Below are 12,706 nucleotides of genomic sequence, written 5' to 3'. Positions count from 1 at the left end.
TCCTGAGCTGTGCAGAGACGCCATCTGCAACCGTGGTCATAGTGTCCTTGGGGACGGAGGGCCATGGTCGGGGGTACAGGAGGGGCTGCACGATCAGTCTGCCCCCTGGCTTAATTACAGGATTGTGAAGACCAGGGATTTGGAGAAAACCAGGGTGGCAAGGACCTCAGAGACCCTTGCACTGACAGAAGAAAAAGTCCAGAGGTGTAAGATGTAGGTCAAAACAAGGGGGCAATGTGGGTTATTCAGAGACTAGGCCAAAGTTAATTAACAGAGGTTCATCCAGTCCCCATCAAATCAAACATTAATTAGGTTAGTTAGGGTCTCGGAGCCCCAACACAGCACAGATTCCCAGAGACTGAATAAAACAATACGCTTCCAGTTTCTTCTCCATTCCAAACCTATCTTCCTAAAATACCTAAATTTTGAGAATGAAAGTGAACTTGTGAACATGAACACATAAAATCCAGGTCCAGCATAGTGACAGACACCAAGAGCACTGAACTGAACTTCTCAGCACCCTTTCAAATCAACTTCCCCCATGATCTGCTCAGGGTTGTTTTTTGTTTTTTGGTTTTTTTTTTTTTTTTGCTAGTTCAGGTTCATCAGGACAGTGTGAGAATCTCTACTTGGGGAAGAAAGACATCATCACTCAGGCCCCTTCAAGGGTGGAAAATGCCAACGATTCTCCACTTTCCCATGTGGGTTTAAAGGACCAAGAAGACTGGAAAGGTCTCGTCTTGGTCTTCTGCACAGCAGAGAGAGGAGGACCGCACACGCATTTGCATCCCTGCTTTCTCCGTACCCACTGGGTCCCACGTGCAGTTGGCTCAGAGCACTCCGACGGGCTGGGGAGGTGGCTCTGGCGCACCTTCAGGGACTCCTCCAGAACGCACGTTTCCCACATGCTGTTTTCCTACAACCGAGGTCCCTTATACAAAGGCCTCGGTCCCCCTTGCTAGGTAACGAAGCGCAGCGGTTTGCAGCGCTGACCACATGTTGGTTCCCAACCTGGCTGTGTGACCTTGAGCATTCCACGTGATACAATGAGCTCTCAGTTTCCTCATCTGTCAGCGGGATCGCAGTGTCTACTCACAGGGTTTCTGTGAGGCTGGCGAGAGATCAGGCATACAAAGCCTACCACGGCGTCCGGCACAGGGCGAGAGCTCAAACACTGCTTGCTATGGTTTCATTTTTAGAAACATCTCTGGGAAATAACACGGGTCCATGAGAGGCCTGGTTTTTAAAGAAGCACAGATACCCTACATTTGCCATTTCTACATATTAACATGGAGCAATCCTACTAACCCACAGGTTTGATGTCTGAAAAGCACCAAGTAGAATGACTTGGACTTGAAAATGTTTATAGTCACAGTATTTCACCAAACCAATTGTTAATGAAACACTCAAACAGTATCAAGCACTTGCTAAGTGCTGGAGATGAAAGAAATGAATGGATGCCATGTTGGGGAGAGATGAAGAGGCAGGGCACCGAAGACTTTTAGGGCAGTGGAAATACATGATGTGATATAATGATGGATATACGTCAGTACGCTTTTGTTCAAACCCACAGCATGTACAACACTAAGAGTGAATCCTAAGATAAACTATGGACTTTGGGTGATTTCTGATGCGTCAACGGTTCATCACTTGTTAAAAAAAAAAAAAAGGTGCCATTCTGGTGAGTGATGTTGATTATGGGGGCAAGCTATGTATGTATGTGTAGGGGCAGAGGGTATATGGGAAATCTCTGTACCTCCCTGTCAGTTCTATTGTAAACTCAAAACTGCTCTAAAAAGGGAAAGTCTTATTAAGCAAACAAACAAAAACGAGTGAATGACACAAAGTTCATATCATAAAGAGCTCACAATCCTGTCTGACAACTAGAGAAACGGGATTTTCAAGTCTCCTCCTCCAATCTTCACATGATAAGAGAAAGCTACCATGTTATGTATTCTTTAGCTTTATGATGTGGGGAATATATCCAGGATCCACAGGGCCAATTGGGGTTTGAGCACAAATCTGGCACCCAGGTGTTCACCATCTATGTGTCGTACTTCTCTAGTCTGCAAAACAGAGAGAGTGTTGGGCCAGGAAGAATGTGAGAGCCTAATGAAAATGCTCAGCTATCCCCTGAAGAAGGCACTATGGTGTTTTTGTTGTTGTTGTTGTTTTTAATCATGATCATGATTCTAATAACAGAGGTGCTTCCCCCATCAACACAAAAGCTCAAACTGAAACAAAGCAAGATTGACATGGCCCCTTTGCATGAGTAATATGCAAATCTATAAGGTATTTTCTAGAGTGATGAAAAATGATTTTCTCCTTAATCTACATTTCCACTGCCCTTTATCTACACCTTGATGACAATTCTCATCACACTGTACCACAGTTATGTGATTACATATGGTGTCCCTTCTAGAAAGTGAGTTCCTTACTTTTTTGCGTATGCCATATCTGCCTTAGATTATCTCCGCTCATTTTGTTACTGCATGTAAAAATATTTGCTCCATTGATGTGGTCCCTTTCTCTCTCTTACAATTTACAATATAAATTCTCAAAGCCAAGACCTCTGAATTACTGGAATTCAGGCGAGTCCAGATATACACCACACCCTATATCTATTTTTGCTTCCCAACATAAAAATAGTTCGAATGGTTTGTTTCCAATTGTGAGGCAGAATTCTGCCTGCAGTCACTTTGAGCAGCCAAGTTATACTGAAAGAGACCTGGAAAAAAAGGAGGGTGGGGAGTGGAGGTGGGGGAGGGGAACGGAGGACTGGAAAAGCCCACAGAGCTGCACAATTCCCATCCGTGTGTGAAACGTAAAACCAAAAATGGTTTCCGTTGGCAGGAATGCGAACCACAAAGGAGCCATGTGAGCCAGGCTCCCAGCATTCCCTCACACACACCCTACTGCAAAGACAAATTTACTTTTGGGTAGGTAGAAAAATGGAACCAAATGCCAGAAGGACAGAGACTCAGGCTGAAATGATTTCTGGAGAGGTATGGTGGTGGCGCTGAACAGCCTGGTTTCTAGCCAAAAACAGAGCTGGGTTGGGGATCCACTCAAAGGCGCCCACACCAATCTCTGGGGGCTCCTCCCCTGATGTCCTCATCACACGGAGCTCTGACAACACAGGACCAGGTGAGAGAGCATGTGGAGCTCTGATACCCCGCCAAGAAAGGCGGCCTGGGACTGTCCGACCCTCACGGAAAAAAAGCCGAAGGGGCCTCTCTGAACTCTCGTTGCAGGCTCCTGACCCATGCCATCTCATCTGGTGGGAGACTAGGGGAATCCTGGCAAGTTACCAGCATTCCAACTTTAGAAATTATTATTCCCCAAGATGCTCCCGTACAGCTATTCCTCCCCAAATTCTATTTTTTAAGGAATTCCAGAACTGTTTAGTCCAAACCTGCCATTCTACAGATTTTGAAACTGAGGACCGGAGACCTGAAGTCGTGGAGCTCGTCTCGGCGGCAGAACAAGGCCTCGAGCCGGGGGCTTCGGACTCCTAAGCAGGCCAGTGCTTCTCCAGACCCAGAATGCTCCCTCTCCGCGTACAGTCTTTTGTCTTAATGGACTCAATTTGGAGGGGAAAAAAGGGGGTGGGGTATTTTTTCAGCCCCCTTCCATTCTCTGTCACAGATCACACTTCAGGCACTAAGTTCCCCATACAATGGCATCCCTATTTATACAAAGCTGTAAACAACAGGGAAACAAGGGGGACGGCTGGTAATAGATTTCCACCAGGATGTGCCTGACCTGCTTTTTTTCAACCTCAGTAATTAGAGAGGCTGTGGGTCTGTAGGAATTATTCATATGCAGCAAGAGCCGTACACTATACATTTATGTTAAACATGTCAAACCCGATTGAAATCATGCCTGCCAGCACCATATTCCATAAACACACTTTTCCCCTCACAGTCGCCCAGACCTTGCCGGCCCATTAATACCGCCTTTTAACAGCAATCTTCCATAGATTCAAATCAGGGACACTCCACTGCACTAACTGCTCTGTGTTACGTGAGCATCATGGATTTAAGGAAAAAAAAATTAATAAAATAAAATCCCTTCAGGCCATTCCCCTAGAAAAACAACACTCAAACTACAATCCTAACTCGAAATTTTCCAAAAATACAGACACAGACATCAATTAGGGATTTCGGAAGCATTATCATGTTGGTATTTTCAGTTGGGCTATGGGCCCATCATTGCGTTTTCAAGCACCGACACCCCCTGGTCATCTTGTCTCAAATTAGCTTAACTAGACCCAGTTTAGTGCTCTGTGGCTGGAAACCATGGCGGCTACAGGATTTAAATAACCATCTTGCTATGATTCTTTGCCAAGAGTTCAATTTTTTCCCCTAATTATTGGTGATAAAGCATCACATTAATTGTATATCACTTAATTTATAGCAATTAACGGTGGATTGGATAATCACTGCATTAATTATTGTTCAGTTGCCGACGCTGGGGCCTCTTCAATCTAGAACACACACTTTTAAATCCACACTGCTAAAAGAGAACGAGGAATCGTTTTCATGTTTCAAAAGAGAAAACCACAAAGTTGGATGGTGGAAATTGCTGTGCATTAGGAAAGAGACTGAGCTTCAAAGAACCCTCCTGCACCCTCCGTCGGCCCACAAGAGTACATCACACTCACCCCGAAGAGGTGGGATCGCTGAAGGGTTTATCAAGGGCCACCACGTGCCATCATGGAGCCCTCAAGAGCCCTCATCATGGAACCCAGAATGTGGTGGCGGGTGTTATCCATCCATGTTTTACAGATGAGATGCCTGAGGCTTCGGGAGGCCAAGGCCATCTGCTGAGTGGTCCGCTTCACCAACCTGCTTTCAGACTGAGCAAGACGTGGACCTACTATGAGGTAAACTCATGGTGGACCATGCACCTGGCTGTCATGCTCCTGTCACTGCTGTACCACTTTGGGAGAATGCTACTCTCCACACTCAGAATGGAGGTGAAAGCAAGATCGGATGACTCTGCCGAAAAATCGCATTCCTGGAGAAGTGGGACGCTGTCCCTGCACGAGCTCGGGCTCCGTCCTAAGCAGCTGGGCCGCTCAACAAATCTGAACCTCGCTGTGTGCCTTTTGGCAACCTGCACGAGCTCAGCCGTCCCGGGCTCAGTTTGCTTCTCTGCACAATGGCAGGGGGCCGGCGGGGGGAGGGGGGGTGCCCGGGGGAGGTCACTTACAGCACCTGTCTCACAGAGTGAGGGGTAGGAACCCAATGAAATAACGTGGGTAAAGCAGAGCTTCCCAACTCTCTTTCATATCGTGGCGCACGTAGAAAACAATGGCAAGTGAGTATAGGCGGATGAAACTGCAAGGACCCCGGCTTTAGCAGCGCCCCCTCCCCTGGCCACCCCCCCGCCCCCCGCCTCCCGGGCCAACTCAAGGGTTGTACAGATCAGTACCTGTGCACCTGTGAGCCATTCCCGGCTCGCCTGCTGGGAAGGACAGGTGGGGTGCTAGAACGGTGCCTGGCACCCAGTTAGAGCTCGGGGTAGCCTTCACAGTAACTGGGAAGCTAGCGTAGCCGGGAGGCACCCTTTCAGGGGTAGTGTTGCTCCTTCTGAGTATCTAGAGCTGCGCTGTCCAGATTTAAAGAGCCACATTTCAATTCATTACAATGAAATACAATTGAAAATGTGGTTCCTCAGTGGTAACGAGCCACGCTTGAAGGGCTTAAGAGCCACTATGGCAGGCAGCTACTGTACTGCACGCGGCGGAACCTCTTCATCAGCCCAGGAAGCTCCGTGGCACAGCACTGACCTACAGCAACGCTGTTCTGAGGACTACGGCTCTTCCTGGAAGCCCGGGGGTGTGCTCCGTTCCCACAGTGACAGTTCCCACTGTCACCTCATGGAACCTGGGATCAGTGGAACTCTGCCCAGTGCCCTGCACATGGGAGCGACCCAGCCCCGGGCCCTGGGGTGGATGCTGCTGGGATTCAAAGCACCATCTTGCCTGCCCTGCTGCCACTTGCGGTCGAAGACCTGGACACCTCCATAAAAGAAGCCCAAAGACGGTGGCCAACGGACACCAAAATGGACACCAGGAGTTCCCTTCCAACATAAAAATAAATGACTAAAAATTTTTAGTAAAGATTATCCATTCCTGCACAAACCCCAAACTACATAATCAATAGCCGAGAAAATGCCAATTATCCAGGCTCATTTGAAATATTATTAATCCGTACCGTGAGCGGCCACTAATCAACGGTACAAATTGTGAAATCACTATTTATTTATTTGCTGGGAGGAAGCGCTCCCCATCACATTTAATCAGATAGGAACAGCTCAATTTAGGGCATAAATGGAACAAACGCAGATTTTTTTTTTATATAAAATAGTAAGGATCCCAAAGAAAGCTGCGAAGAGGTTGCTGCCACCTGTATCGATTCCAAGATCAAATCGGCTCAAGTGCCTTAATAAAGCCTGTCATTACGCACTCAGACAACATAGACGAAATTATGCTTCGGGTCAAAAGAGGATCATTTGCAGGAGTCAGCAAAGAATTTCCCCTTCTCTCTTCACCACTATCCGACTAAGGGGCACATCTGAGCTACTCGTCCACGGTCTCTCTCTCTCTCTCTCTCCTCTGTCTTCTGGAGATAAAGTACAGCCTGCTGCCTGAACGAACGAACGAATGAACAAACGAATGAGAACGCGGGGCTTTATGAAAGACGCTCATTTTTACGGCGCTCCTGGCTGCCTGGCACAGGAGGAATTTCACAAATGGCAGTCATGTCGTGTCACTGACTCAGTGTCCTTAGCGCGCAGAATGCAGGCACCGCCCACACAGACTGTCGACACGATCCAGTAAGTTCTTACGTGCTGTCCTTCCTCCGCTTCTCAAAATTCCTCAAAGCCACAAGCTGTCTGGCGACAGTTTCACGTTCACAGGAAAGGACCCGAAGAGAAACTGCTACTAGTTTCCCTCATCTTATTTAACCAAATTATTACAACAACAACAAAAACCTTCCTAAGGTAGAGCTTCCTACATGCCAGGCACTTTCTAGGATTCCCATATTCAAATAATCCTCACGGCAATCCTCTGAAAGTAGGTACTACTTTTAATCCCCATCTCAGGCGAGAAACGGAGGCACAGAAAGGTGAAGCCACAGTTTCACAAACTGTGAAAACGAAGGACAGATGGCCTGGAAGGTTACTTGGCCTTCCGACGGTGTGCGTGAAATCCTCTTCCCCAGGTCACCCCTGTCTGCAAAGTCTGTGTCCAGCTCGCCCTGACAGTACAACAGAAAGCCGGACCTCAGTCGGCGACCCTCACCGGCGCAGAGGGCCTCTGAGGAGAGATGTCTGTGCCCCACCTCCTGGCCCGCCCTTGCAACCCTTCCCAGGGTGCTCGGCCCCATCCCTCAGTGTCTCTGGCCACCACAGTCCCAAAGGGGACGGTTTGGTTCACTCAGCTGCGGTGACACCCTGTGTCCGTGTCCCAGGAAACACTGAACAGGGCCTACTCCGCCCCAGCCCTCCTGAAATTTGGAAGCTGTTAAGCTGCCTCTCGAATTTCTCTTTTACAGACCGAATAGCCCCAATTTCTTCAGCCTCTTTTCAGAGGCAATATTTCTCAGCCTTCAGTGATTTTCATTGCTCTCTCCTGGCCTCTCGCCAAGATTCTGTATCTTGTGTAAACAGTGAAGGCCAACACTGAACATGATTTAAGAACAGTCGTGCCTGGAAAAGTAACAAAGGCCCAACCAATACAGACTCCAGAAGGTAAATATTTTCTCGAAAAAACAGAAAGTATTACAATATTAATAATGGAAGGCAGTAAGAATTAGGTTGACCAAGTAAAATAATTTCTGTTGCTTGTCATATCATTTCCTCTAATAACTGTGGTGGTTTCTGGGAGACTTATCTGTCCTGAGAAGTCTTCTCAGAAACAACTTTGCTCCTCTCCTCCACAAGGCCTAAACTTTTTCTCTCCGGCTCAGCTCTTCTTTCCTCCAATACAGCGATCCTATCATCACAAGAGATGCCTGTTGCCCTTCTCACAACACCAAGTTTTCCAGAAATAGCACTTCCTTCCCTGACTTCTGCTTCTTCTGATTTCGGTAACACGTCCTTCTGCCTGGCCTCACTGCCTGCCCCACTTTGGGTGCACTTCAGGGTGTGGGCGCTCGCCCTGGAGGCAAGGTAGGAGACACAACGTGTGGAACAAAGCCCCCCCCTTCCCTGCTGACGGCTTGGAGATTCAGGGGTGACCCCAATCAAGGTGTACAGGGCAAACCCCTCTACTGGGCCTGGGGGGAAGGGGCCTAGATGACTGGACCTTCAATGGAGAAAGACTCACATCAAGGGCGATGCACGCCAGGGAGGAGCCACGGAAGAAAGGTGACCTCACCAACACAGAAGCCCCTGGCATAGAGCCAGACACCTGGATGCTCAATAAACAAGCTGGTCTGGGGGCCATTTAGGAAACGCTTTCAAAATTCTTTAATATAACCTAAGAGAAGGAGAATGAAGCAGATCACTCAAAAAAGCAAAACCCATATCCTTCTCCCGCTGTATAGAACCGACAGCTTTTCTGGGGAGATGAAGGATGCGTCCGCTCCCTGACTTGGCCTCACGCTTCCAAGGGAGAAATGTCGGGACCTCCGGGGCCACACACACACTACCTGTCCACTTGCTCTGGTCCTTCTCGCCTCCACTCTCCTGGTCTTTAGCAAGCTCCTCTGAATCAGCAGCCGCGTCACTGGGCCCTTCAACATCTTCAATGGCTTCTTCTGAAAGAGAAGAAAGACGAAATGTCAAGGATCAAAAGTGGACAGAAGATGAAGGACTCTTGGCTCCTACTCCAAAGAATTACAGAGCACAACACAGAGATGCCAGTGACTGTCCCTCGTGTCTCTCCCGTGGCCCCCAAAAGGCTGACTGTACTTCGGCTGCACCGAGGTCTAGGTAAGCAGCGGGGCCTTCCCGTCCCCACTCACTGGTAGGAGACTGACTCGTTTTTAGACTTGTGGATGTTAGGTATTTCCAGATGGATTCTGAATGCCTCATTTGAGCTTTTAATACTGGAAAGCCAGTCCTGTTGAAGAAATAACTCCATCTAAATTCCTGAAGTTGCATGCAAGTCTTTTGCGCTTGAAAATGCAAGAAAGGAGCCACATGTCGGCTCTTGCCTAGCCCCAACCCCAGCGCGTCCTGGATTTGAACCAGACCAGACCCTGTCACTGACCCTTCAGAGGTCTCGCGGTGCGGATGCATGTGCCAGACCGTGGCGGAAGGTGTTGTTGGTTTTCTGTTTGTTTGGTTTTTAACAGTCACTCAAAGTTTCAAGGATCACAGAATATCAGTGATAGGATTTCATTAATGTGAAGAGTTCTAGAAAACAAACAACATCTGTACAAACAACATCTGTAGGCCTGCCAGGCGTCAGTGGCGAGAAGCTAGATTTGTAGAGAAAAGGAAAAAAATGTGCAAGAGAATCATGTGTTTTCCTTTTGCAGTCAGTCCATTCTTTACCCATCACTGGTTTAAAACTAGCCATGGAAATTCTCTCCAGCTCAACATATAATGCTTTGGGTGAAGACAGAAGAATGGTCATTTCCAACATGAGGCTACTCCTGCGATAAAACTCCACCTGCCCAGGTGGAAAGGAAGAGGCTAAGTTACCCTATCAGTGCTGAGGGAAAGGAGGCGAGACATTTCTCTTCTGCTCTTCTGGCCCTCTGGATCATTATCCAAAACACTCACTAAGGATGGGTTAAATGAATGAATAAGGCAGGCTAATTGAGGTGGGTTAATGATGACATTATTCGCAGACTTTGAAGAGCACACCTTCCTGGGACGAGAACCTGGCTGCGCACATCCATCACCTGGGGCTGGAACCAGCCCGGATGCACGGGGACCAGGTATTGAATTCGGGGCTCTGACCAATGTCACCCTAGGTCTCTGGACCCGCTACCCTACCTTTCAATGTTTCAAGGTGTTACCCTCCCCAACCCTGCAGAAAATAGCTTCTAAATTTCATCACACAAAAGAAGTAAAAGGAGTTCAGAATAAAATGACCTCAGAGGGTTTACAAAACACTTGAGGAAGAAAGTATCTACTTAGAGTCAGATTCTCCTAATTCTTCCCAAAAAGACAATGGAAGTCCAAAGACTGGAAAACTGAACTTGGGGTCGGGGAACATTCTTCATTCCCTCCAATAGGGGATTTATGAGGCAGTCATGGGGAACACAGATGAAATAAGAGCATGCTTATTTTCACCCCCAAATAAGAGGGAAGGAAGGAACCCCACATCTAATTTCTGTATCTCCCTTTTGTCTCACTGCACGGTAAAGTTAACAGCAAGTCTCCCCATACCCATCCTGAGTTCTGAGAAAAATCAGGCAACCATGGTTTGAGGTCAATCTGATATACGGCGCCATATGAACACCATACATCACTGAGTAGAGAAAAAATGTTATATACAAATGTTAGTCGAGAATAACATGCGCGTTACACGGTATGATGTATGCACAGTCTTCACCATGTCCAGGCAGGATGTTCAATGCACATTTTTTACACTTTTGATAAAAATGTTCAACACTGTAATTATAAAATTCATCTTTGAATGGTGATACCAGAATTCAGTCAATCAATATTAAATTGGGCCTACCCGAAGGAGCAAGGGCCCTTAAAATATAATCATTTGCCCCCATACAGCTGTGGCACAAACTCCCTGTAGTGGTGTAGGTATTAATCAAACCTGATTATGCAGAGATGGCTGAATGGCTCCACCTCTCTCTCTCTCTCTCTCTCACGCACACACAGGCACCTTAGATGGAGAGAGTCTGACACCTACAAAACAGACGAGACCCTGCTGTGAACAGTGTCTGAGGTGCTGCCCTGAAGAGGAGGGAAAGGACTGACCCACCGGGAGGCCAACCCCAAGGCCAGCTCTGCTCTCCTCCACGTCACGTGGGCTGCAGCCATGGGCGCAGAGTTGAGAACTCACAGTCACTCTGGCACTGACCCCAGTTCTCTGAGCCTTTCCAAACGAATCTTATTCAGAAGATACAGAGTGTGAAGAATAAGCACATCGTGGATTCGACAAGCAAGGAAAACCGCACAGTGCTTTGTGAATATTCCTGGAGCCCTCATTCCCGCCCTGCCCTACAAGCAGAAAAGTGAAGGCAGCTGAGGAGTTCCAAAGAGAGGACGGAGGACAGAGGTGAATTCAGGAACTTGTTGTGTTTCTCTCCCCCCCTCCCCTTTTTCTTCTTTATTTTTAAGATTTAAATATCAAATCCTCTTCTTTTTCAGTTCCCAGGCTTAATGTTATCATTTGTCACTCACTCATTAAAAGGCTGTTATATGCTTGGTGGGAGAAGGAATAATCAGGAAACTCCTGGACAGCTTCCTTCACAAGGGGATCAGAGTCCTCACCCCCATCTAAAAACCGGGTCCCGATCAGCCGGGCAGGCACTTCCCTGCAGTTCCACCTACGACCTACAGGTGTCGCCCTCTGCATGGCGAGGCCTGGAAGGGCAGCACGCTGCGGAAGCAGACACTGTCTGGGCCTCCCAACCTGAGCATGTGGAAATAATACACGTCTTCAAGTGAACTGTCTGGTCCTGGGGAAATAAAATAGGACATTCATAAGCAGTTACACCATCTGTCTTTATACCATCATCATCAACAGCAAGAGGAAAAATAGCTCTTTAAAATGGATGAAAGCCCAGGCTGACAGTAACCAGAAAACTGTGAGCTCTGAATACCAATAAAGGTAGAGAAATGATGAAAAAACAGAGATACAAACTATGAATTTGTCTGGACGGCTCAGACCCACAGTGCTTTGCAGGCGGCCCACGTTTAATGGGCCTCCAAAGCCTAAAGAAACCCCCACTCACTAAGACCCAGGCTGCGGGCCCCCAAGGAAGGGTCTGGTGTCCCCCTGCATAGGAACCACGATGTGGGGACCCGGGGAGCGACGGCATCCACACACTCTGAGCTCCTGGGGCTGGTTATCTAGCCCTTGTTCCCCTTAGGGATGTATATTTGACACCCACGTGCCGACTGAACAAGGACTGGGGGAGGGCAGTTTCCCCCAGATCATAGATTGCATTTTCCACCCGTGAAGTCAGTGGCAACTGGCCGGGGTCATTATGGAAGTCGATTTTTTCTCCCCCCTAAATAATATCAGCTACTGACAGATGGTGGGAACCAGGGAAGACTTGATGGACTGATGATCCGGTTTTATCTGGAAAATCCTGTCTTTCCCTCAGCTGACGAAGTCGTTTCCCTTCCCTAAGACACATAGCAGTCGCTGTGCCACTTTGAAGACTGAAATGGACAAATCAAAACCACCTTTTCCCCAGGAGTTTAGTACTATTTCAGAACCAAGCAGAACACACCAGGCATGTTTTCTCAAGGGCAAAGCCCGGGCCTGGGTGAGGAGGTCATCTCGGCTCCCTACGTCCTGCCTGTTCCTGGCAGGGGGCAGCAGGCCCAGCACAAGCCAGGTAAGAATGTCTGCTTTTTAGAAGACTCCAGAGAAGCTGCAACAACCTCTACAGCAGAAGCCGACTTTGACGGGTACACCCCAAGGGGGCCCTCAAACGAGGGCACCCATCCTATTTGAATGTATTTTCACGTTAAAGGGCTAGGGAACCAGAAGCAAATCTTGAATGACTGTGAGGTCTTCCTGGTATCCCTTCTGCCTTCAACC

General features: G+C 48.0%; 1 protein-coding gene across 1 annotated transcript in view; it reads right to left on the bottom strand.

Moving 5' to 3' along the window:
• The window catches only part of ZFHX3 (zinc finger homeobox 3), a 193,994-nt gene that overhangs the window by 33,397 nt on the left and 147,891 nt on the right, over positions 1-12,706 (bottom strand). Inside the window, exon 5 of the mRNA XM_021703235.2 lies at positions 8,694-8,774. Coding sequence (XP_021558910.2) covers positions 8,694-8,774 — 81 coding nt within the window. The remainder of the gene's footprint in view (positions 1-8,693; positions 8,775-12,706) is intronic.

Source organism: Neomonachus schauinslandi, chromosome 16 (genome assembly GCF_002201575.2).
Source record: "Neomonachus schauinslandi chromosome 16, ASM220157v2, whole genome shotgun sequence".
Classification (NCBI taxonomy): Eukaryota; Metazoa; Chordata; class Mammalia; order Carnivora; family Phocidae; genus Neomonachus; species Neomonachus schauinslandi.
This window is presented reverse-complemented; position numbering and strand designations above follow the sequence as displayed.